The sequence below is a fragment of the Antechinus flavipes genome, chromosome 2 (assembly GCF_016432865.1).
Source record: "Antechinus flavipes isolate AdamAnt ecotype Samford, QLD, Australia chromosome 2, AdamAnt_v2, whole genome shotgun sequence".
Taxonomy (NCBI): domain Eukaryota; kingdom Metazoa; phylum Chordata; class Mammalia; order Dasyuromorphia; family Dasyuridae; genus Antechinus; species Antechinus flavipes.
In genome coordinates, this window is record NC_067399.1 from 611,549,033 (window position 1) to 611,574,984 (window position 25,952).

Here is a 25,952-nt window from a genome sequence, read left to right on the forward strand (position 1 = left end):
GTTTTTTAAATTTAGCAATAACATTTCTATGTGTTTTCCACAAAGGATCTCATTGAGGTGGAGACTGTTGGATTTCCTGTATTTCTACTTTCCCCTCCTGTTCTATCACTCCAGGGCAGTTTTCTTTTTTTGGTCAAATAGTCCAGTTATTCTTATATTTTCTTTTCTTGATCTGTTCTCCAGAGCTGTTGTTTTTCTTATGTTTCACATTCTCTTCTTTTTTTCATTCTTTATACTTTGTTTTACTATTTCTTAGACTTTTATAACTTCACTGGCTTTCCCTTGCCCAATTCTAATTTTCAAAGAATTATTTTCTTCTTTAAGACCCCGTATATCCTTTCTAGTTGATTAACTTTTTTCCCCAATAATATTGTTTTTCTTGGATGGCTTTTTATTTTTATTTTTAAATTTTTTTCTCAATCACTCAATTAATTTTTAAAGTCTTTTCTGAGTTCTATAAAGTCTTTCTGGGCAGGTAACCATTTAACATTACTCTTTGGGATAGAAAAGGTTTTTTTTTTTTTTTTTAACTTCCCTATCCTCCTTTGAAGATGAACCCCAGTCTTCCTATACCCATAGTAAGGTTCTTTGCCTATTAATTTTTTTAAAATAATAACTATTAATGTAAACATCTATAATCATGGGGTGGGGAGATGGGACTTTTCGATTCACCACAGCTCTCCCCTCTGACCTGGAGCCACAAACCAAAAGCTTGCCCTTCCTGCCAGTGCCTGCAGCCCCCAGCATTCCTCCCTCACTGCTTCTGCACTCCTGCTATGCTAGCTCTTGATCTCCCAGGGCTGATCTCTGCAGCTCCTCTGGGCCTGGCCTTCCTACTCAGCTGATGCTCTCAGGATGTCCTACTATCTGGGAGGTGAAAATCCCTGTGATTGGGGATGAGACTCCAGCTAGCCAGGACTCTCATCTGGCTGTGTCTGTGGAGCTAGCCTGGAGGCATTTGTACCTCACATTGGTTAATAATCCTGGGGTCTTTCTACAGGTCTTCTCAGGTTATTGCAGGAGCACCAAAGTCATCTTTGTTTTTCACCAGTTTATGTTCACCCTGAAATACAAATTTGTTTTGTTTGTGGAGGAATTCTGGAGAGCTTGGATTTTCTGACCTTCTCTGCCATCTTTCCAGAATTCTCCCCACATTAGAATTATTTCTGTTTGTGTCTCCAGAAAATTTCATTTTTGAGAAATTTCTATCTGTTCTGTGCTGACTTTCCTCATAGAGTGATAGTACATGGGATTCTGTCTACTTTTCCCTCAGATCCTTCTGACATCTGCTCTCCTAAAATTTGGGATATATGTTATATTAAGTCACATTTCTGCTACCTCTATTATAAGTACTAAGATATAGTAGTTAGTTCCTTCTTCCCCTGCAATGTTCCCCTCATTTCCATTCCATAAACTGTAATAATCAGATCCAAATTTAGAATTCCTCCTCAATTACACTTAAGAGAAAGGAATTATTATTCAGGTAGATTAAGAAATTACGAGGAACCTTGATTTTGTTAGAGCTTCAGCTCTATTTCTGAATATAGTTCCCTATCACAACTATATATACTGCCACTTGTTCAGGGTTATGAGCTCTTCTTTTGTCCAGTGGTTTGGACTAGGTTCTGATGACAATGTTATTCTGTTTCTATTTGTTACTTTTACCCAAATACTTTCCACTACACATTTCTCTCTTAAAATGACTGATATTTGTGTAATGTTTTAAAATCTGCAAAAAAAAAAAAGTTTTGTTTTGTTTTGTTTTGTTTTGTTTATAGATAGACTTTAATGATGAAAAAAATGACTTGGCTTGGTTAATGTCAAATTCAAGATTCTTAAGTTAACTTTTTACCATCCTCTAGTACTTTAGCAGAGGAAATGTATAAGGCAGACAGTAAATACAGACTTCATAGTATATTACTATGAATTCATATGTTATATAGCTTGATCAGCAATCTGTATAAATGGAATTGAGGCGCTTCAGAAGAGGAATAATTCATGTTTGTATAGCATACAAAGATTCACCAAATGCTTTCCTAATACTAACCCTTTGGGATATAGTGCTCATATTATCTCTCATTTTACAGATGAGTAAACAGAGTAAAACAGGTTAAGTGATTCAAACCAGATTTGAACCCATGTCTTTAAACCTAGTGCTCTTTTTTTTTTTTTTTTTTTTTTTTCCTACTCTACTTCTCTAAATGGTAATTTAGTGGTGTTCTGCCAGGTGGTGACCAAAACATTAGAATCCAAAATTTGACCAAAACAACACAGAACAGAGTTTTTTGGGGGAGAAAGTGTTGATTCTAAAAAGAAAGCTTCTTTCTATTTTTAAGTTAATATTTAGTAGCCTGTTACTGTTGGAAACCAATTAATTTAATATCATTCCTAGAGAAGAATTTCAAGAGAGAATCTTTGAAAGTTAATCTTTTATTTCAAATCATTTTCAGGTGTTTGCATCTGTAATGAAGGATATTAAAGAAGGGGACAAGAACCATAGTCCAGCACTGAAAAGCTAATCTTCACAATTAAAAGACTAATTGAAATATAGAAAACAATTTAATAAAATACCTTTTTTCTATGTGAAAAACATTAGAGAAAACTATTGGAGAAATCCAGAAGAATCAAGAGAGATGGACAGATGTCGATTTTTCACTCAGTGGCAAAAGTAGATAAATGGATATCCTATTATTGCCAGTATTATTTTTAACAAGTGTTGTGTGGGGAAAACAGTTTTCACAAAGAAAAACTTTGAAAGTTGCTAGTTCATATTCCATAATCTGAGGTAAAGAATTTAATGCAATAAAATTTTTAAATAATCTTGGTTGGTACTTAAAGGTTTTGAGGCATGATTAATTTCTTTTTAACAAGTATTAGAAAGGCACTTTTGGAGGTCAAAAGGGGGCATGTTAAATAGCCTGAACCCCAAACTAGTTTCTGAACCAAACCCCTCAGTACAGATATTACCTCCAGATTTAACCAGTTGAAAATATTATGGACCAAATACATTTCTTTGTTTTCTATGTGCCTAAGACTATGAAACATTGGGTTAAACTTATTTGGGCCACTGATGTCATTCGGTTTCATCCATCAGTTGGAGCAAATATGTCTTAACTCAGGAACTGGACATATTGGTGGTAGATTGTACTACACTGGTTTCAGGTATTTCTTTTCTGTAGTATTTTATGTTCATTATTGAAGAAAAATTATGTGGACATTCCTTAAGAGAATCTTACCAACAAAGGAATGTTAGTCTTTCCATTTCTAGTCTAAGAAATGATTTTATTCATGAAGTCATAAAAACACTATAAAAATGGGAAAAAATAGTGGAAGGAAAAGCTTTTCTTGCACTTTAGTGAGCAGAAGTTTTGGCTTTTGGCAGTCAATCTGTAAAAGTAAGGTTTTACAGTGATTTTTTTAATCACAGTAAAGAAACTACCCTAGTATGTAAGGCTGACAGTTTTAAGTAGCATGGTGCTTGGCAAAGACTTGACATTCTTTGTACTTAAAATCCTTCCACTGTTGAACATCGAAATTTTGTAAATATAGATTTGACATTTGAAAATTTAATTTATAGCCAAGTCAGTGACTTGCAAAATGTGCTCTAGATGACAAAAAAATCTAATTTTTTTAATCAATGGAAATGAATAGCAGTAATACAATTCAACATTAACTTTTTCTAATAAGTCGAACTTTGATGATATTTATTGTGTGTTGATTATGTTAATCACTGGTAGACTTGAGATCAAATTTATCACTACTACATTTTAATTTTGGAACTAAAACGAATCATTTGAATGTTAAGAGCAGTATCTGCATAACATGCTACTTATTTAAAGAATGCTTTTATGTTGCAGTTTGGTTTATAACTATCTTTAAAGCACATTATTTATATTGTTAATATGTAGTCTTCAAGCTAACAGGTCTGGTATACTTGTCAATGTGGTGACTGCCTTTTTAGGAATATAGAGCCTGAGAGTGCCCATTTATTTCCACCCCATTGTTTATTCCAGCACTGTGACTTGGAATGGCCTCTCAGTAGTTATCTCCGAATAGTGGGGCAGTGGAGTTTTCTCTGTGAAATAATATTGGTGGGTGGTCACATCACAGTAAGAAGCTAGCCCAATTCCTGAAATGAATGATTGTAGTCATTCTCTCCTGCCCAGTCACCTACTTTGTTGTGTTTGATGGTCCTGGAAAGTATTTCATAATGGGTAGAGGAGCATTGAACCCTGGCAGTAACCATATTGAGAATACCACATGTCTAAGTTAAATTTTATTTTTATGTATTCATTTCTTTTGTTGGAACCAAGTTATTTCTTCCAATTTTGTTTTATTATTGTACAGTTTCTTTACCTTTCAAGTATAAACTTGTATATAAAAATGTAAATACAAGGGATACATTAAAGACCACTAATAACAATTCCTATGTAAATAAAATTGTAAGCAGAGTAATTACTTGAAATGAGTCTTCATTACTTTTGGGTTATCTGCATTAATTAACCGAAGCTGGAAAATAACTAAACTTTTTTGCCAAATATTTCTTGCTTAGCATTGCCCTAGCCCTTTGGTCGAAAAGGACTGGCAGTATTGGCAGCTGCACTGGCATACTGTACTTGCCCATGAGCCATTTGTATACAGTTCATATTGTGTATGTGTAAGATAGCTACTTTATTAAAACTTTCTTTTAGATGGAAAACATTTTACTATGTCATCATAATGTGGTTTAATATAGTATTATTTTGCTTATATACGTATGCAAAGTAACTTTTTAAAAAAGTTGGCAGCATAATATTTTCTTATTCCCATCACCTTTAGTGCAGAGGGATGCCTCTAGTTTACAGCCAGGTATTACTCCAGATGCTGCTAGAAGCACTGTATATATATATATATTATATATAAGGCAATATATATTATATATATATATATATATATATAATGCCTATGGTCAAACACCTTTAAGTGATTAGTACTGAACTCTGAAGAGAAAATCCAGCACTAGCAAGAAGGCACAGAAATTTCTAAAGTTTCTTAAGATTAACAGCTTTTCCAGTAGCTTTGAATTGATGTTCTTTTTCTCTAGTTCTATTCACTCAATATAGTTGCACTAATATGTGTATTCAAAACTATGATACCAAATCATTTTTAATTGACATCATAAGGCATTATAATTCTTTTTGGTAGCAACAAATTTGCCTATTTCTTATCTTGCTAATGAAGGTTGTTTTTAAAATCAATTTGCATACCGTGAAAGAATAAGAACAAATTGGAAATAAAGCAGCCTATCGTACAGGGAAGTCGCTCTGAAATTTTAAATTTGCTGGTGGGTAATCTACCCTATATTGATAACGAGTTGTATCTGTGTGGTATAAATGAGATATTTTAATATCAAGCCATTGCCAAGTTTTGATAAAAAAAGCTGTCACAGATTCCCATATATAGTAAAACTTTATTAAATTGGACTTCAACTGATCAGCATTTGTGAAAATTTGAGTAGAGATAATGTACCTTTTAGTTTTTCTAGAAAAGGAAGAGTTTAAATAAAACTTTAAAGAAATTGTTTAGTTACCTGAGAGAAACAGACTTATCTAGGGCTTTTTTAGTAGCTTTCATTAACATGTAATTAAATTGCAAAGTAGCAAGGCCCATAGGTACTTAGGTAATCTTTTAATATGCTAATTATAAATCATTGTCTATTTATTAAAAACAATGTTTCTTTCATACCAAACTTTTTTTTTAGGTTTCCTTTAGTTCTGCATGTCCTAGAAATAAGTAAAATTTTCATTTTTTTGAAGGTATCCTTTCTATATTTTATTAATTCAGATTAGTCTTCCCATAATTAGTCCCACTTGGTGAAGTTTTTCCACTTGCTGCAGGCTGAATTTATCTTTTTGTGACCATTCTTAAAGGAAATCAACTTTCTGCTGCATAGCAAAAGCTTTTCATTTGTTAACATTAAGAAAAATGGAAACTTTCATGGTTTTATTAAAAGTGACTTTTGTACAATTACAATGTATTTGGAAGTCAATTTTGTAATAAACATGTTATGATAAAATTGATACAGCCTTGATAGTAAATGTAAAAATAGAGACGAGAATTGATTACATACCTTTGTCTGCGTTCTCATTTTATAACTTATATTCAAAGCTTAATTGTATAACCATCTGTGGTTTTCAATTTTTTTTCTCTTGATATTAAATTTGATTATTGGGATTATCCTGTTAAGTAGGCAAGGATTATCATTCCTATTTTTTTTTTTTTTAAATGACAGGTCCAGAAAAGTGTTACTAGTAAATTGACAGCAGATCCTGTAGAATGATCCAGGTCTCCTGACAGCATTCATTTAATGCTCTGGTCATTTGCTCTTTCTTTAAGTTTAATATGAAGGAGTTTGGAGGAGGAAATGCTCTAATGGGTGGGAGTTTGGGGATCAGGAAAGGTTTCCTTGAAGAAGCTGGCTAGATAAGTAAATTATCCGAAGAGATTTTTGTTTATATATAGCACATTCATCAGTAAACCCTTGATGTAGAGTGAGATAGTTGTTCAGAATGTGTTAAGTAGTATATAACCTATAACAATTACGATACTTGAAAAAAAAAATTGGAGTACATATAAGTGGCCAGGGATATAAATTTACTGCAGGAGCATTCTATGATAACTTTGTCTCCTCACTCTTAACTTAAATCCTCCGCAGTCTGATACTGACCTCACTCAATTGAAACCCAGATCCTTCAAATTGCCAGTGATCTCTTAAAATACCAAACCTAATGATTTCCCTCAGTTCCTCAGCTTTTGGACTGGCTTTGTTACTCATTGCTCCCTCCTGTTTTCTCTTACCTATCTCATCTTAGCCTCTGTTCATTCATTTTCCATAACACACTAACTTTTGTCTTTAGCTCTTTTTTATTCTCTATCTTTATATATTCAGTTGCTGGATCTTCTCTTTTCTGTTTCTACATCTCTGACATCCCCTTCACATCATTCCCATAACTACCATTCTCCACGTTCTTGGACTATTGTAATAACTTCCTATCTGGTCACTCTCAAGCATACCATTCCTCATCCCAGACTTCAGGTGACTAGTTCAACTTTCACTGTCCGCTATTCAATCTTTTGCTTTGTTGTCTTATCTCACTGTTTGTCAGAACCCAATCCTGAATAATTCCCTTTCCCTGATGACTGGAGCTGCAAGAAATCTCTCTCCTGAAGATTAAGCTTCCTCTCATAAATTTATCTCCAACTCCGGTCCAAAACAGACCTCATCTTCCCCTCCCCCTATTCAAACTTCCCCAATGTAGAGAATGCTTACCATTTTTCTGATCACCTAGGTTCTTCACTCCCATCCCACATCACCAATTATTTGAAAAGTCTTGTCCATTATGTTTCCACAATATTTGTTGCACCCATCTCCCCGTACATATACGTGGCCTTCTGATTGCAGGATCTCTTACCTGACGAATACAAAATTGGCTTCACGGCTTCTTGCTTGTTTTCTCATTAGAAGAGCTGGGGTAGTGATTTTCCTGGAGCACAGATCTGACCATATCTGCTCAAAGGTACTGCTTCTCCAAAAACTCAAGTGCTTCTCAGCCCCTAAGATCAAGTATAACCTCTATGACATTTCAAGCTTTTATATCCTCCACTTCCTGGATTCTGCAATTCGGTCATACTTGCATGCCCCACATGATCTCTCATCTTATATCTGTGTGGTTCCCAAGCTTGGATTCCTTTGGGGATCCTTGGTTTCTTTTAACACCCAGCACAAGTACCACCCCTACCCAAAGCCTTTTATGATGCCCCTAAAGGCTAGTGGCCTTCCAAAGACACTTTGTATTTAATTTGCACATATCCTATATATATAGTGATATGCACATAGAGCCTCTCCATTAGAATGTAAACTATTTGAGATTGTTTTTTAACACCAACCCCCTCCTCCCCCCCAATTCCCTCATCTCGGCGCCAGATAAATAATAGGACCTACACCAATGCTTCCGTTTGTTTAATTGTAGAGATGAGAACCTACATAATCAAAGATACAGAACTAAGTAATGAGAGAGTCATGCAAAGTGGTAGGGGGAGGGGATCTTAATCTATAGGGGGTGGAGGTGGGGAGTTGGCAGCAGGATCATGCTCAATCATGACATCACTATCAGTGACTCAAGAAGAATGACTGAGGCAGTGACTAGTCAGGATTTCGGAAGTGACTGTGGCAGGGACCAACTGGGACTTAGGAAGAGCCACTGAGGCAGTGACCAGTCGTGATTTAGGAAAAGTGACTGAGGCAGTGACCAGTCGGGACTTAGGAAGGGCCACTGAAGCAGTGACCAGTCGTGATTTAGGAAAAGTGACTGAGACAATGACCAGTCGTGATTTAGGAAGAGTGACTGAAGCAGTGACCAGTCGGGACTTAGGAAGAGTGACTGAGGCACTTGATTGTGACTTAAGAAAGGTGATGGAGAATGAAGCATGCCTGTCATGTCTCATTAGAGGGGGTGGATCCTGGGTGCTCAATGGGTCACCTAGATTAACACAATTAGCAAATGGGCTGATTTGTTTTGCTTGGAAGGTGGGATTTATTCAGGGAGAATGATTAAAAAGCGGGGGTGGGGGGGTGGGGATATGTAAAGAAAACAAAATAATGGTCAAGCTAACAAAATTAAAGCACTGCTGGCTGATCTTAGTTATGTGTGGCTGGTGGCAGTTTGGGCTCACGATTTAGGCGTAAAACACGGGTGTTGGATCCCAGATCCCTTTTTGTGGGCATCTATGCACTTGTAGAACCTGTTTAGATCTGCCCTTCCCCCTCTTTTCCTCTAGAGGATTCTTTCCCTGTCCACAGACTGGGCGGAAGCTCTGGACTCCATGGGGCAACCCTTTTGTACTTGGGAGGACCCCAAGTACCCCAAGACCGCAGGGCTTTGGGAGGGCACAGACCCCTTCATTTTCTATGAGGACACTGGAGAAAATCGGGCCTTGCCCAGGATCCCAGTTCCTGGTTCGAGGGAGGACTTGAACTCAGGACTCCCTGACTCTAGGGCCAGCCGGAGATATCAGGTGCTTCACCGGAGCCAATAAAAATGCTTTCCGCTATCTCTTATCTTTTCCCGTTCTAACTGAATTCTCTAGGTGGGCTCGGGATTAAATGTGGCTGCAGCCCAAATAGGGATGGGGAAGAGGGGGGAGGAGAGGAGTGAAGAGCGGAGAAGGCGGGGATGGAGTGGGGAGGGAGAACCGGAAACCCCGCGAGACTGGGGGCGGAGACGGGGAGGGGCGATCGAGAAGAGGGCGGGGATTTGAGAAGGAGAAGCGCGCGGTTTTCGCCGAGAGACTCTCGTGAGGGGACCGAGGCTCGCGAGGCTTGCGAGGCTTGCCAGGAGGTTGGGCGAAAATTGGCGCGCGGGTTTTCAGGCTGCCTCGGAGTTCCTGCAGGACTGTGCGGCGGCGCCTGTCTTCTTCCTTTGCCCTTGTGTCTCGGCTATGCCTGCTGAGCACCTGCAGCAGAGTGGCGGTGAGTGCGCCCCCGCCGCTGGGGGCAAGGAGCCTGGGGTCTGGGGGGAGGTGGCTGAGGGGAAGGCGAAGCTGGCGGACGAGTCTGTGGGGGAAGGGGGAGGGCCGACCAGGAGCTGCCTCGCCCCCGCGCGGAGTTTCCCGCGAAAACCTAGCTTCCCGTTGGTGACTGACGGGCTGGAGGTGTTGCTCGCCCCCGCCCCCGAGCCAAGTCTTTCTGTTAGCTCCCGACGCCCCGAGCGTGTCAGGGCGTGTGCCTCGAGCCTGTCCCGGCTCTAGCTTCGGGTCTTCCAGAACCGTCTCTCTTATCTTGGACGTAGGGCTCGCGGCTGCAGACATGGATCAGCCCCCCGACGACCCCCCGGTGATCACCCCGGCCATGCTGGAGGAGGAAAAGCAACTGGAAGCCGTGAGTCTGGAGAGAGAGCGAAAGATGCTGGAGAAGGTACCGTCCCGGCCCTGGCGTATTTCTTAGGAAAAAGCCTGCATGCCGAAAACAGTCTCATTTTTTTCCAACAATGAAAATTATATTTAACTTTTTTTTTCTTTTTGGAAATTTTATGTAATTTAGAATAGTAGTGTCGGTATATTAATTTACTTCAAGTAAGCTTACTTTAAATGTCATAAGTGTAAATAATATGAACAGTAAGTAATATATTTTTAAAGTATTCATTTGCAATTTTTAAAAAAGCATTAAAATATAAAGCTTTATGCTTTATGTCTTCGTTTAAAAATTGTTAGATTTGTGTATTTTTTAAAAAACAAAGTCATGATGCTTTTGAACAATTTATCCTTTTCTTACAGTCACCTTTTTACAAACATGTTTCAATTAGTTTATGGCGAAAACAGAAAATACTAAGTTCAGAATTTTTTATCTGTTTATCATAGAACTGGGGGGGGGGGAAGCTGTTACTATTTCCATCTCTTTTGATATCTCATTTCTCAATTTGAAATAATAAGAGAAAGAAGGTGGATGGCCTTTGAAATCCCTTCTGCCTGTAGATACATGATTCTGATTCCAAGTTAGAAAATAAATTCTTAATGAAATTTCTTTAGTATTTGGATCTCTAATCTTTTCATACCTTTTTTAAAGAAATGCTGTGGCCAAAAAATTATCCCATCTATATAGGAAAACACTGATAATGCTTGCCTAACAAAGATTTCATTCCACTAGGATAGGTCTTGAGAAATCAGAGCAGAGCCCAACAATAAAATAAATTGTATTCCAGTTTTGAATAAATAGTGTCTTAAGTTCTAAAGGGATGAAATCATTCACTGGTGTCACCTTAATAAGATGTGCAAACATTTCTCACCTAATTAATTCACCTTTACTGTTGATTAGGGAGGCATATGACAGAAAGAGGAGAGGCAAGCCTGTTATGTAACTAGAGTTAACCAATGGACAGTTTGTGTGCTTATTTATTATGTAGGGAGTGTTAATAAATCTGTAGCAAATCCCTAGCCCATTGAACCTACTTGGAAGGACTGGATGCATAATTATTTTTGGAACCAATGGAAAGACACTAAGATTGATAGAAATCACAGATCTGTTGAAATTTGCAGAGATTATCATGAGATGTTTATGAGATTATAATTAGTTTAGTTGTTAAGTATTTCATTTTCATTTATGAATCTTATTTTCTGTCCTTAAAACAATTACCCAAATAATCATATGTGAAAGAATTGGACTCATTGGCCTTTGAAATCCAATCTCACTTTAGATCTATGCTTTTTAAATGCATAGTATATTATAATTAACTGTCCAATAGTGTAAAGCAATTACTAATCCTACTTCAGCAGTTTTTTAAAAAGGTAGGTTGAAGGGGAAAGGAATAAACATTTATATAGGACCTGTTATGTGCTAAGATAGTTTTACAAGTTTTATCTAATTGAGCCTTAAAACCACCCTAGGAAATAGGTACTGTTATCTCCATTTTGTATTTGAGGAAACTGAGGGCTACAGAGGTTAAAGGCTTGCCCCAGGGTCACACTGTAAGTGACTGAGGTTGGATTTTATCCTTTACTTTCTCTTTTTGATTCTTAGTGACTTGCATTCTGGATAATACTTTGGAATATGTGTATGCATGTATGTATGTATGTATGTATGTTTGAACTTCCAATCCTGAAAAAAAATTCTTTCACTAGATTCAGCTTTTTTTTTTTTTAAACTGTTAAAGAAGATGTCTTTGTATTTGAAAGGAGAAGGAAGGAGGATTCTTGGAGTTTGTGACTTTAGGTGGAAATTCACTCCCTATCTTTCTTTGAGTATTCATGGACCATCTTGCTCTGAAAAGAAAGCTATTGTTAATTGAGAATACTAGCCTTGGGAAGAAAAGCTTGTCTTTCAGGCCCAGAACACATTCATTTTTCCTTCCTTTCTTCATGGATAGGAAGTCTTGGCTGTCTATTAACCCCTTCTCATTCTGTTGTCCTCTCCTCACCTTGTATGTCTCATACACAGGTGACTCCCGTGGATAGAATGACAGCTCTTTGAGAGTAGGGACTTGGGTTAATTTTTGTCTTTCTGTTCTTATCATGTACAAGCACGTTGATGCCTGTGGTAGAAATATTGCTAACTCTGAAACTGAAGGACTTTGTTCAAATTTGTGAATAATGGTACCTAACTTTCCTGCGCCCCAGTTTCCTCATTTTTAAATGAAGAGGTAGGACTGATGGGCTCTGAAGTCTTGTGGCTTTAGACCTATGGTCCTATTGAGAAGAAGATGAATTAATTTAGAAGATTGGAGAGGGAAATAGTAATTTTCCAATGGCAGATATGCGATAGATGTAAAGAAAAGAGAAGACAATTCCTCCACATTGGTAAATGTTAACACTGTATATTTTTCATCATGCTGTTTTACTAGCCACTTAGCAATTAGTGACTCTTTAGGATAATAACCATAGCTCAACAAAATACTTTTAAAATTACAAAATTGGATTTTATAAATTACATAATGTATAGAGAGGTAGCATAATATAGTAGATAGGCATAAGGCAACCTGATGTCAAGTCTCACCTTGAGTACATACTGATTGTTTGACATTGGGCTAGTCAGTTAACTTCTCTTTGCCCTAGGCACCTCTCTTAGGACTATAAATTTCAGGGAAAATGTTTATCTACATTGATAGAGGAAATTTCTTTATTCAAGAGCTCCCTATACTAAAAAAATAAAAAATTTAAAACCCCCAACAGTTTTAAAGCTTTTCTCTTAAAATTATTGTTTCTTTATATTTTTGGTATGTTTTATGAGAGATTGGGGGGGAGGTCTGCATGTTTAATTTTTTTTTATCTCAAATACCAAAGAAAATGAGAATTTGAACAGAAAGAGGGGTTTTGTATATGAAATCATGAATCTCTTAATTACTTAAAGCAAATATCCTTTGAAGTATCTGTTCTGAAGTATCTGTAATAGTATACTATTAAGAATTAAGTATATAGATGGTTTTAAAACCATCTTGCTTGTTTTTTTCTGTTGGCTTCTCATTTTTTTCCCTTTTGCAACCCTATTCCTATCTTTTTTCCTCATTCCCATTTGAGAGGGTGGGTGAGAGGGGGGAAAATCAAATCTCCTATAACAAATATGCATGTACTATGAAACAAATTCCCACTTTGGCTCTATACAAAAATGTGTGTCTCATTCTATATCTTGTATCTGAATTCATTTCAACTGTTAGTCTGTACTTGTAAATGGTTATTTATTAACATTGATTAGAATTCTTAAGTCATTTGAGTGTTTTTACTTACATTGTTGTATGGATCATCTGCCTCAGTTCTTATAAGTTTTTGCAGATTTCTCTGAAATCATCCCTTTTAACATGTTTCACTATGACATTATTCTCTTTCATTAACTATAATTATTCTGTTGGTAGATATTCTTAGTTTCCAGTTCTTTACTACTAAAACAAAAAAGCTACTATACTATTGTGTGGGAAATTATTTTGCTTGGCTGTATTTTTTGTTAAAAAGGATTTTGGTTTTCTTTTTATATATGTCCCTTCGTTATTTTGAGTGGAATTTTCTTTCTTTTCCTGATGGTGTATTTGGAATAGTCAGGTTATAGTTCATAGAATAAGTGTTGCTCTAGTTAGTCCTTTAGGAATGGGTTAATATTTAGATTGGAAATAGAATGGGAAAGGACATTCTTTATTGGGAGTGAGGGTGTGGGAGGGATATGTTTTGAGCAAAAGCTTTGAAGTAAGGATGAATATGTTCTGTAATTTCATCAATTTGAGTAAAGTCAAGTGTTCGTTTAGGAATATAATTGGGGAAGATAAGACTGGAAGGGAGGTTTGGGCCAAACTGAATCATGGTCAGTAAGTAGTTTGCTTTTTTCCCCCCTCTTAAAGCTTAACTATTCTAGGTCATAGTAATTTTTCTGTCTCAGATCAGCTTTTATTCCTTCGTTAACAGAAGTATTATTTCTTTTTTGCGGATTTGTATCTTATGACTTCATTTAAATTGTAAATAAACAGGGGAAAGGGTTTGTGTTTTTAGTGGATTTTTTTTTTCTTTTGAATTCTTAATATCATAGCATGCATAATACACTCAGTCTGTAGGGTGAGTGGAGAGATTGTCAGAACCTCTGTGCCTGGACAGTGATTCAGCTTTTCTGAACTTCAGTCCCTTCATCTACCAAATGAAGGAGTTGGACTAAATGATCTCTTTTGTCTCTTCTGGTTCCGAATCCTTGATCCAGGCATTACTTATGGTAGAATGCTGGTTAGTGTCTGGGACAGAGCATTAACCCAGGTCTTTTTGATGGGAACTGTGCTTTCAACATATAGTATATAAAAAATTAAATAATGGTAAATTAAGTTAAATAATGTGCTGTCACAGCATAAGAAAATATTAGGACAAATAGTAATTTAGACCAAAGTATCTATGGTTATTCATGCAGATTTTAATCTCTCCACATTTTAGTAATTGTTTTTCTTAATCTGAAAAAAAATATCTCTTATGCTGACAGACTTTCTGGTGATAAGCCTTTTTTGAACTTAATTAGGCTAATCCTTAGATGACTGCTATCCAGTCCTTTCAACCCTTACTTGAAAGTTATTCTTGGAGTTGTATCTAGAGTTTGTGTTTTGCTAGCATAATTCAAGAAAGCCAAGGTCATCTACCCCTGGAAGGCCAAACTAGTACAGTATTCCTTTTATATTTTATTTAAAAGAAACCCCAGCATTTAATTATGCTAATGTAATTAGAAACAATTTCCTATTCCATAAAATATGTTTGAATTTTATCATACCATTAAAGTTTTTACCCAGAAGCATTTTAAGAAAATTTAAAATTAAATAAAATAATTTAATAATTTTTTAAAAGTTTTTAAATAAGGTAGTAGTTGCTTTTCTCTTTAACTCTGATTCTAATTACATATTCTTACATATATGTAAGTAAGCTGTATTTGTATAATTGCTTTGTTTTGTTCAGTTTATATAAACATTAAAACAGAATTGTCATAGCATATACTATAAAAAAATTTATATTTGAGAAATGCATGGAATAATAAATGAAAAAAATCTTTTATTGGTAGGCTCGTATGTCTTGGGATAGAGACTCTAATGAAATTCGCTACAAGAGACTTCAACATTTGCTTGAAAAAAGCAACATATACTCCAAATTTTTGTTGACCAAAATGGAACAGCAACAAATGGAGGTGAGTAATTGAAAATAGTTGGTAGTTTTTAATCTAAAGGTAACATTTTTAAAATAAACATGTTCTTTAGTACTCATGAATGACATAGATTACATTATCCCAAAACACCTAGATCTTCATGAGTTGGCTATGGCCAGAATTTTATCTGCTCAGTAATTTTCTGTCACTCTGAATTTAACCAGGATAGTCTTCATAAGGGCCTCTTAATGGCAAAAGGGAGAAAACTCTGTCCTTGGAGTCAGCAGGACTCTTCTTTCTAAAGTCAAATTTGGCCCAGCAAATTTAGTAATAGTGTTTTTTTTGTTGTTGTTGTTGTTGTTGTTGTTGTTGTTGTTGTTTTTTAATAGGATTTAGGAATAAGAGTTGTTTGGACTTTTATCTATGGTATAATGGGAAGAATACTAGGTAGATAGAATTGATGTAAAAGAAATTGCCTTGTGCTTTTTTGCTCTGTTTGACCTGGAGCAAGTTATTAGTTCCTTGTTTACAAAATGAGAGGTTTGGACTATATGGTTTTATTTCCCTTTCAGAACTATGATTCTGTAAATCAAGAAGTCATTGTAGAAAGCTGGGAAATAATTTTTACAGCCAGTGTTTCTTATAAAGGCTTAATTTCTAAATATATAGAAACAGACTAAAATATTTAAGAATACAAGTAGTTCCCCAAATGATAAATGGTCAAAAGGATATGAACAATTTTCAGATGAAGAAATTTAAAGCCATTTCTAGTCATATGAAAAAATGCTCTAAATCACTTGGAGAATTGTAAATTAAAACAACTCTAAGGGTACCACCTTATGCCTTTTAGATTGGCTAAGATGACAGGAAAAAGATAATTATAAATGTTGGAGGGGATGAGGGAAAAGTGGTATACTAAATGTATTGTGTGTAAAGTTGTGAAATCCAACCATTCTGGAGAACAATTTTGGAACCATGCTTGAAGGGCTAGATATAATGCATACCCTTTGATCTAGCAGTGTCACTATTGGGTCTGTATTCCGAAAAAATCATAAAAGAGGGGAAAGGAGGACCTACATGTGTGAAAAATATTTGTAACTGCCCTTTTTGTAGGCAAGGAACTGGAAACTGAGTGAATGTCTTACTTGGGGAATGGTTGAATAATTTATGGTGTATAAATATAATGGAATATTATTGTTCAATAAGAAATGATAATCAGGCTGATTTTAGAAAAGCCTGGAAAGAATAGATGGACTGAGGCTGAGTGAAGTGAGAAGAACTAAGAGAACATTGTACACGGCAACAACAAGATAATGTGATGATAATGGACTTGGCTTTTTTCAACAATGAGGTGATTTAAGGCAATTCCAATAGACTTGGGATGGAAAATGCCATCTGCATCCAGAAAGAATTATGGAGACTGAATGTGGACTAAAGAATAGTGTTTTCACTTTTTTTTCTTTCTCAAGTTTTTTTCCCCTTTTTGGTCTGATTTTTCTTGTACAACATGATAAATATGAAAATATGTTTAAAAAGATTGTACATATTTAATCTATACAAGGTTGCTTGCTGTTTTGGGGAGGGGGGAAGTAAAGATGGGAGGGAGAAAAATTTGGAACACAGATTTACAAAAATGAATATTGAAAACTATCTTTAGATAGTTTGGAAAAAACAAAATACCTTTAATTGTATATACTTTAAGGACACTAAGGTATCTTTTCTCAGGAACAGAAGAGGAAGGAGAAATTAGAACGAAAAAAGGAAGCTTTAAAAGTTTCAAAGGTAATCTGTTAAATTTTTATATCTTTGGAGAAGTTTCTGATTCTCATGGTGACAGTAAAATACCCTCAGTAAAATATGTAATTTTGTTTTTTGTTTAGGTAATTAGGGTCAAATGACTTGCTCAGGGTCACACAGCTAGAAAGTATTAAGTGTCTGAGGCCAGATTTGAACTCAGGTCCTCCTGACTTCAGGGCTGGTGTGCTATCTACTGCACCACCTACCTGCCCCTATAATATTCTTTTAAAACTTTTCCTTTCTGATTTTTTTACGTTTCACCTGTATTTATTATGCATCCTAGTGAGAAATATAGTAAATGCTCATAATAAATATTTCGGACAAAGTAACATGAGATTGTTAACCATTTCATTAATGGGAAGCAATTTGGATTGATTTTTCCTGAAATTTTTGTCTCCCATAGGTCTTTCTTCAGACAATTTGTTTTATGTTTCTACCCATAGCCCAGAGTCCAAAAAATCTTGATGATTAGCATTTTGTTATAGCAGTTACCTAAATTTTCAGTTATAGACTGAAGGCAGTAACTTTATACTAGAAAGAGTAGCAGATTCTAGGAAAGATCTTTGTTACTGCTCCTGAAATTTCAGATATACTGCTTTCCCACTTTTCAGTACATTGCACACAACATGAACAACATACTTGCATATGGTATGTATTAACTTGAATGTGACCAGAAAAAAGGTACAGGTTTTTATGATGTGGAGTACTGAAGTATATAAAAGCTGTTATTGGAGAATTTGTTTTCCACCTAGTATAATTAACCCTAGGTTGAAGGCTGGGTGGTCTCATTTTTAGGTAAAATTGTCCCATTGGATTCTTCCTTTTGAGACATCTTGCCTATTCTTCATTTCCAATAAAACTTTGGTTGAAACTGATATTCTTCGATTTAATTGCTATTAACATGGCTTACCACCATTGCTGGTTAACTTTCACTAGTGTTTTGGAATTGTTTTAATCATCAATCATCAATACCACCAGTCATATATATATATAATATATATATACATATACATATTTTATATATATATATATTTTTTAACTCAGTTTTAATCTCAGGTGATTTTTATCACAAATAGCAAGTTTCACAAAACATAAATTTCACAAATAGCAAATAATCAGAACTTTAGGTAAGTTCTGCTCTCAAGGATCAAATATAATAGTAAGAGACTCATTACTAAAAATTCATAACTTATCTTGATATCTAAAAAGCTGGTTTTAAATGCAACCTTATACAAATGATCTAGTTGTAAAATGATGAATAATCAACAACCAGACTTGGAAGACAACCAATTAAATTAGCCTTTTCATTTTTCTTTTGCTTTCCTTTATTCCCTTTTTTGAGTTTAAAGTATTAAAAAAATTGATTAGAAAGCACTTCTATATAACAAGCTTATAGATTCCCCATAAGCCCATTTTCTGTTTGGGAATTATATAACCCAAAATAAATACTTTTCCCAAAGCTGATAGAATTGCTTATAAAATGGTCTAATGAAATCTGGCAAGTTTACAAATTAAAAGGAATCAAAAGGGATCCCAGAATAAGGGCAACCTGTTCTGTCCAATCCTTGTACTGTAAATGCACTGCTGTGGGCTGTGTTTTTTTTGGGGGGGGGGTGTGGGGAGTCCTAAAGATTGCCTTTATAAATCTTAAGCTTGCTTCCTTCCCTCCTCAAATTTTTGTTGTTGTTGTTTGCTTGTTACTTATTTTTGATGTGTTCTTCATTCTGTTAAAAATAATTACTGGGGCAGCTAGATGACACAATGGATAGACCACTGGCCCTGGAGTCAGGAAGACCTGGTTCAAATACAGCCTTAGACACTTAACACTTAACCTGTGTGACCCTGGGCAAGTCACTTAACCCCAATTGCCTTGCTAAAAAAAAAAAAAAATTCTGTCTTTTCCCCCTGCCTTCAAGCCCCAAAAGCCTAGATCTTTCCCTCTTTTTTCCTATACCGTGGGGAGGGTGGGGGTAGGGAGTAGGTGGGTGGGAGGGTGTTTTTCCAGTTCCCCAGAGGATTTGTGGATCATTTCTAGTTCCCTCGATTCCTTCTAAGGCTAGTCAAGAGAAAGTACAAGATGATATGTATACCACCAGAGATCAGTAAAGGAAAGAATAGTTTCCTATGTAAATGCCTAAATTCCACAGACAAGAGACACTTGTCTTGAAGCTCCTAGATTATTTACCAATGGTCACAGAACATGTTTGCACTTGAATATGATCTATATTTCTTTAGTCCTCTTAAGTGCTACAAGCTATAGGAATGGAATGTTGTGTTTTTTTTTGTTGTTGTTTTATTTTGTTTTTTTCAGCGTTTATCATGTATCTAATTTTTTTCCAAACTGACTAGTTTTTCCAATTTCCTAATAAAAAAATCTATTTGTCCTATGACTAAGGAACTTAAGAAAAAAATTAATATTGTAAATATTTATTCTGCAGGGGAAAAAATCAACTGATACAAGTGAAGAAAAACCAGGTAGGTAAATCTTTTGTCGTAGTTTTTAGAAAGTTTTATTTTCTTTTAGAGCTTGTCAAGATGATAATTTTATTTTTTGTTTATTTTTGTAGTTGCAAAAAAGAAAAGGGGCAGAGAAGAAGAATATAATATTTCAGAAGTCATGTCAAAAGAGGTAAAGAAAGCATAAAACATCTCTAAATCCAGGCATTTAGAAATACTGTGAAAGTAATTTAGGATTTAGCTAGTCAGGCTGCTCATTTCCTTCTATTCCTCTTTCTGTCTCTCTTTGCCCATTCTGTTCTTTGGAGTATCATTCCTTTTGTTATCCACTTCCAAATCCTACTTAGCACAACTCCGGTCTGTCTTCTCTATTAAGTTACACACTTGATGCTTTCCTTTAGAATTTTCCTAACACTTAAAAGTCAATTCCCTTCTATTTACTAGTTTTCCCATATATGCATTATGTCTTTTACCTCATAGTATTTGGTATATTAGAACTCAATAAAATGATCTATTTATTTAACATGATTAAAAAATGTTTTATGAAAATATTTTTAATTTCACCTTTTGTTGCTTTGTTTTTTAAAGGAAATTTTGTCAGTGGCTAAAAAGAAGAAGGAAGACAGTTGGGTAAGTGATTTATAATAATAAAGCCAAATTTGAATTGTCTATTTGTTTTTTCTGAGCGCTAGCTGCACGCTAATTCTTCTTGCTTACTCTTTTGCCTTTTCCAAGTACCAGCTCAATCTCTTCCCCCAATTCTTGTCATCTCTCCCCGATAGAATGATTCCCTCCCATTAACAACCATATGATTTCTGCTATTCACAACCAGCCTTCACCCTAGTCATTATGCATTACTCTCTTCAATGAACACTATGGGACAATTAAACTGGCTTTTTTGGTATTCTCTTACATACTGCATCTGTTTCACACTGGGAATATACTCATCTGTCTCTTGAATTCCCAGGTTCTTAAAAGGCTCAACTCAAATGCCAACTTCTCTTTAAGGACTTTATTATAGACACACCCTTACCCATGTGGTTTTTCTTCTAACCAAAAAAATTACCTTTTTTTTTTTTTTTTTTATATGCTTGTTGGTCAATAACATTCTTCATTCTTTTGGTATATTTGTATTTGGGTCTTGGTATGTGAATTAGGTTCAAGGTTATGTATTTGGCATTAATCTATATTAATAAATAGTGAAACTGATATGTTTTTATGTCATAGATCTATATATTACATATACTGTGTGAGTAATTTTCACACTAAGATTTTAGGATTTCTTTAACTTTGATCCATTATTTCTCAAAATTTAACTTTGAGTATTTAGCTTTGCCTAAAAAGGTCCTAATTAATTTCTTCCCTTTTTGTATCTTTTGGATGTATTTGTATTCCCAAATTTTTAGCCATTTAACTTCTGTAATCTGAGCCCTCAACCTTGCTGACATCTTCACATTTTAAGTAAACACAATAAATGTAATTCAGAGGAAGTTAATGAATGTTAAGCTGTAGTGATGAATTGGGTTGTCCTTTGTAACAAAACAAAAGTTATATGTTTAAAGAAAGTACAGAATTTTGAATGAAGATATAGCTATTTTATCTTAACCTGATTTTCCCCTTAATTTCTAATGTAATACTACATATGTGTGTAATACTATGTTTGATAAAATTTCTTCCATGCCTCAAATTGCATGTGAGTAAAGATTAATCATGTTTTCTGAAAGCTAAAATGTTCCCTCTTTAGTTCACTTTCAGACAGAAGATAATGAATTGTGTCTGAGAAGGGTTTTTAGGAGTTTAGGAAACAGCATTCTAGGAAAAGGCTCCTAAGAGCAAAATGACTTTATTGGAATACAAGGAATAGGGGAACACTCTTCACAGAGTATTTTTAGAACTCTATGTAGGATGGGACATTCCAGAGAATGGGAGGGGAAGGGAGGGAAGGTGGCAGACATTTCCAGGGATTTGCCCAAAGGTGTGGTCTGTTTTCTGTACTGTATTGTACAAATGAATATTTAAAGATCTAAGGAAGTTTATAAGATTGACCAAATCATCTGATAAATAAATCAGACTGAAGTTGCCCTTGTAAGCTTGAATTTGTAATGGTTTTTTTTTTTTTTCTCTTATAGGATGAAAGTTCTTCTTCTTTACAACTTTCTGTAGAAGATCTTCAGAAAAGTAGCGATACAAATAGTGTGATTAAAGATAGATTATCTCAGGTTGTTCGGCATAATGCTAAATACTTTCTTGACCCAGTAAGGAAATGTAATGGCCAATCAGTACCCTTTCAACAACCAAAGCACTTTACGGGAGGAATAATGCGATGGTACCAAGTAGAAGGCATGGAGTGGCTTAGGGTAGGAATTACTGCTTTAATAAAAGTTCATTTAAAGATTTATTTTTCATTGTTCACTGTAATTCTGTTTGTGCTGTATCTGTAAAATGAAGAAGCCTGATTTATCATTTAATTTTAACTATGCTATAAGTTTATGGTTTGGCTAGGTGATTTTCAAGTATGCTATATGACAAACCCTAGCACAGGTTCTGAAAAGTATATTCACTTCAAGTTAAGCCTCATATGATTTCAATCTTAATTTATAAGATCCAAACAAGGACAGCTATGCTGGGCAATTTGTCATCAAAATCTTCTGGATCTGATAGCATTCATAGAATTTTTATCTTAAAGATCATCTAGGCCATACTTTACAGATAAAGAAACAGGCCCAGATAGCTTTTGACTTAGATCAAGTATCTATTTAGAGGCAAGTAGAACAAGAATTCAGGTTTCTTGGCACCATTCTGGTTCCACTCAGTCTTGCATCTGGTTATTTAAAGTCCACTTCACTGGGACTAACCTAAGTTGAGGATCAGATTCTTCAAGTACACCAATTCTGTAGTGAAAGAGTATTGCAAATCCTACATATCCAAAAGCTGAAGTCATATGTAATATGATAGTTTATCAGGATGGCTGTGATAAATCAGTCGATCTTGAAGGTGAACCTGGTCAACTGGGTTCATACCATGTCTCCATCCTAAATACCTCATTGTAGCCACCATACCTAACAATCAAAACATTCAGAAAGTCACAATTATTTAAGCAACTGCTTGTTTGGAGCTTATCTTAGTGTTGTTTTCTTCAATTAATGCTACCATGAAATTGTCATGAAAAGCATAAATGTGATCTTTCTGGATTTGATTGCAGATTTTTTTTTTTTCCCTTTTGGTATATGCAGATGCTTTGGGAAAATGGTATTAATGGAATTTTAGCAGATGAAATGGGATTGGGAAAAACTGTTCAGTGCATTGCTACAATTGCATTAATGGTTGAGAGAGGAGTACCTGGACCATTCCTTGTGTGTGGTCCTTTGTCTACACTTCCTAACTGGATGGCTGAATTCAGAAGATTTACACCACAAGTAAGAATTATTTTCTTATAATTTGATGGATCAGTGCTCTCATTAAAGTATACTTTTTTACTATCCATTGTGAATTAATACTTCTTTCAGAGCTTCTCATCTAGATTTTTGTATATGTTTACCTTAGAGCAGGGCTTGTTAAACTTCTGCTTTTGACCCCTTTTTGCCCGAGTAATTTTTATGTGACCCTAGGTATATAGATATATAAAATAAGCATGCAAATCAAACATTTATTGATTAAGTTGTAATTTCACAATCCCTACATTGTTACAAGACCCCATATAGAATTGCAGATCACAGTTTAAAAACTGAATATTAGAGAATGTACCCAATATACTTTAGGCCTGCTTTTGGGTCTTTATAATATTTTGAAGGTACCAGTATATCATTATTTTATCAATCCATTGTTTTCATTCTCTTTGTGATCACCTTACCTCCTTTTCTATTTATAGTTGCATTTGATACTTCTAAATGACATAAACTTATGCTTACCATAGGTTTTACTTACCATATATTATTGCTATTGGGAATTTCAAATTGAGTGTTCCCTTGGCACCTCAAACTCAATATGTCTAAAATAACTTTCTGCCCTAGATAGCTCCTCCTTTTAATGATCATATTTTTTCCAAGGGCACCATCCTCTTTCTAGTCACCAAAGTTTTTACTTAGCTCTCTTTGATTCCTTATTCTGCCTTTCACATATCTGCTTGTCATGACGGAGGCTTCAATCTGGAGTGGGAAGAATATTTTTTTTTTTTTCTATTCCAGTAATGAGTAGGATGGAATGACAGAAAAAATCAATGTGATTGTAAAGTGGAAATTGAAAAAAAACTTTTCCTTTATAACAAGATAAATTAATATTGGATTCAGTTTATTGAATAACAAACTTAACATGTAAGGAGGGTAATTGAGGAATTTTAGCTCTTTCTCCAAATCTATGTAAATTGTTATGTTTCTCATAGATAAAATGATCATAATTATCATAAGTAATACTATCATCCTAGATTCCTATTATGTTGTATCATGGAGATCAACAAGAACGTCGAAAATTGGCACAAAAGATTCATAAACGTGAGGGGACGTTGCAGATACATCCTGTGGTAATTACATCCTTTGAAATAGCAATGAGAGACAGAAATGCTCTACAGGTACACAAATCAGCTTTATATGATTCCAAATAGGCTTATTTATTATAATCTGTGCAATATGCTATCCTTTGTATCTTGTAAAACTGATTTTTAGTAGACTATGAACTCAGAGTTGTTTTCTAGATTTTATATCCTCCACACCTTCAGTTTATCAAAAACATTTGCCCAGATTCCTTTGTGGCAGTTGGCATTTGTTGGGGCTTTTATTCTCTCAAAATAGAGCTGATTAAAAGTTAGCAGCTGTAGTCATTACCTTTTAGTACTTTGTACTATGATCTACCTAGCTTAAATTTTTAAGGTCATTTTTATTTTGATGAATTTATCCAGCCTATCACTTAAAATGTAATTCAAGCTTCTCTTGAAGTTCATCTTATTCCATTTCTACATATGAACAGGCTGGCAAGCCAAACATAAGCAAAAGTATGGCAGGAGATTTTAGGGAGTGCTAATGAGTTCTCTTTCATGATATGTTTATTCTTTCTTTTGTAAATTACAAATTTTTGTAAATTACAAAAATTTTTAAGTGCTGAAGCTGCTTTATTTGTCAGTAAAAAGGTAGCCTGGACAAGGAAAAACACATCCTTTCCATCTTTGTTGACTGCATCTTCTCTTATTTACTGCTCACTTAAATGCTCTAATCTCTCTTTCACCACTTTGTTTTTGTATTAGCTGGCTTCTTTGTTTCTTTAACTATGTTCCTGTGATGTTTCTTACTCAATGGACTCTTGCTGGTGGGTTTTTAATTTCTGATTTTACTACCTGGAAATAGGATTTGAGATGTCTTGAATAGTGGTTTTTATCTTGTTATTAGAGAAGATAATAAGCAAAATAAAGAGAAACCAGTTTGGGAATTATTAGCTCTTATCCCAGTCCTCAGAGCTATGGAATATTTGGGTTTAAAATGGGCTTTAAGAAACAACAGGACCATAGAGTTGGAGTAGAAAGGACCTTTCTTTTCTTCTTTTTTATGTTACTCAAAAGATAATTGAGGTTCAGAGGGTTGAGTGAACTTGCCCAGCTTACCTTGGAAAGGGAAGAGGAAAGCTTTAAGTAAGATCCTTGACTTCACATCCATCGATCTCCACCACAGTACTGAGCTACTTTTAGGCAAATACAAGGCGGTGCAGTACAGTGAGGCCTGGAATGACCCCAGGGATAAGGGGCCAGTGAGAGCATAGGAAGGTAGGTTACATCCCATCCTCCCCACCATAGCTAATTCTAGCTATGTTACATCTCCTCCAGTACTTCCTCACATTTATTTTTTGAGGGGATAGGGGATGGTTTTTATTTTTATATTTTAATTGTCCTCATTCCCAATCACTTAAAAACCTGTCCAGTATCATACAAATTGAGATCCTCTGAATCCAGAGTTAATGCTTTTGTGTCCTGCCATGTGGTTTGTGCCTGAGTTGGTGAGGCTTTCATAACAAAAACAATTCCTATTTCTGTAGGGCTTTGAGATTATATACAATTTTATAATTCCACCCTCTTTTCACATAGCTTTTTCTACAATTGCCCTTCAGAGGGGTACTTGGGGAGACTGCAATCAATCAACCCAGGTATTCAAAGCTGCCTATGAACAAAATCCCTTCTTTGAAGAGCTACCTGCCCTCCTCTTAGTGTCCCTGTCCCCCTGGATTACCACAGCAGGGCTCTGCTTTCTAAGCCATTGAGTTTGGCCTTTCTGTACCTTTTTCCCCTGAACATAGAGGTTTTCTATTCATCATTTGAGAAAGTAGGAATGGCACAGAATGAGCCAGTATTGAGCTTTCCCTCAAATCTAACCCTCTTTGAACCTTCCCCAAATCTGTGGAGGACATTCCAATCTCCTATGTTTGCAGCCTTTTCTTTACTTGAAACCACTTACTACACAACGATCTCTTAATTGCTGCCAAAATTGATGATTTTCTTAATTTTTCTCCTCTTGATTGCTCTGAAATGTTTGACACTATTGACCATCCTCTTCTTACCCACTGAGTGACTTTATTAACTCCTATATGTTTTTTTTTTTTT

The 25,952-nt window shown here is 35.3% G+C and overlaps 2 protein-coding genes across 2 annotated transcripts in view; both read left to right on the forward strand.

Moving 5' to 3' along the window:
* The window catches only part of TBC1D12 (TBC1 domain family member 12), a 129,849-nt gene extending 123,743 nt beyond the window's left edge, over positions 1-6,106 (forward strand). The window contains exon 13 of the mRNA XM_051981685.1: positions 2,451-6,106. Within this exon, the coding sequence (XP_051837645.1) occupies positions 2,451-2,519 (69 nt within the window). The 3' untranslated portion in view covers positions 2,520-6,106. The remainder of the gene's footprint in view (positions 1-2,450) is intronic.
* Positions 6,107-9,318: 3,212 nt separating this feature from the next.
* Positions 9,319-25,952, forward strand: part of HELLS (helicase, lymphoid specific) — a 32,340-nt gene continuing 15,706 nt past the window's right edge. The window contains exons 1-10 of the mRNA XM_051981689.1: positions 9,319-9,508; positions 9,828-9,952; positions 15,041-15,163; positions 16,847-16,903; positions 19,357-19,393; positions 19,486-19,547; positions 19,964-20,005; positions 21,505-21,732; positions 22,609-22,791; positions 23,796-23,939. Coding sequence (XP_051837649.1) covers positions 9,478-9,508; positions 9,828-9,952; positions 15,041-15,163; positions 16,847-16,903; positions 19,357-19,393; positions 19,486-19,547; positions 19,964-20,005; positions 21,505-21,732; positions 22,609-22,791; positions 23,796-23,939 — 1,032 coding nt within the window. The 5' untranslated portion in view covers positions 9,319-9,477. The remainder of the gene's footprint in view (positions 9,509-9,827; positions 9,953-15,040; positions 15,164-16,846; positions 16,904-19,356; positions 19,394-19,485; positions 19,548-19,963; positions 20,006-21,504; positions 21,733-22,608; positions 22,792-23,795; positions 23,940-25,952) is intronic.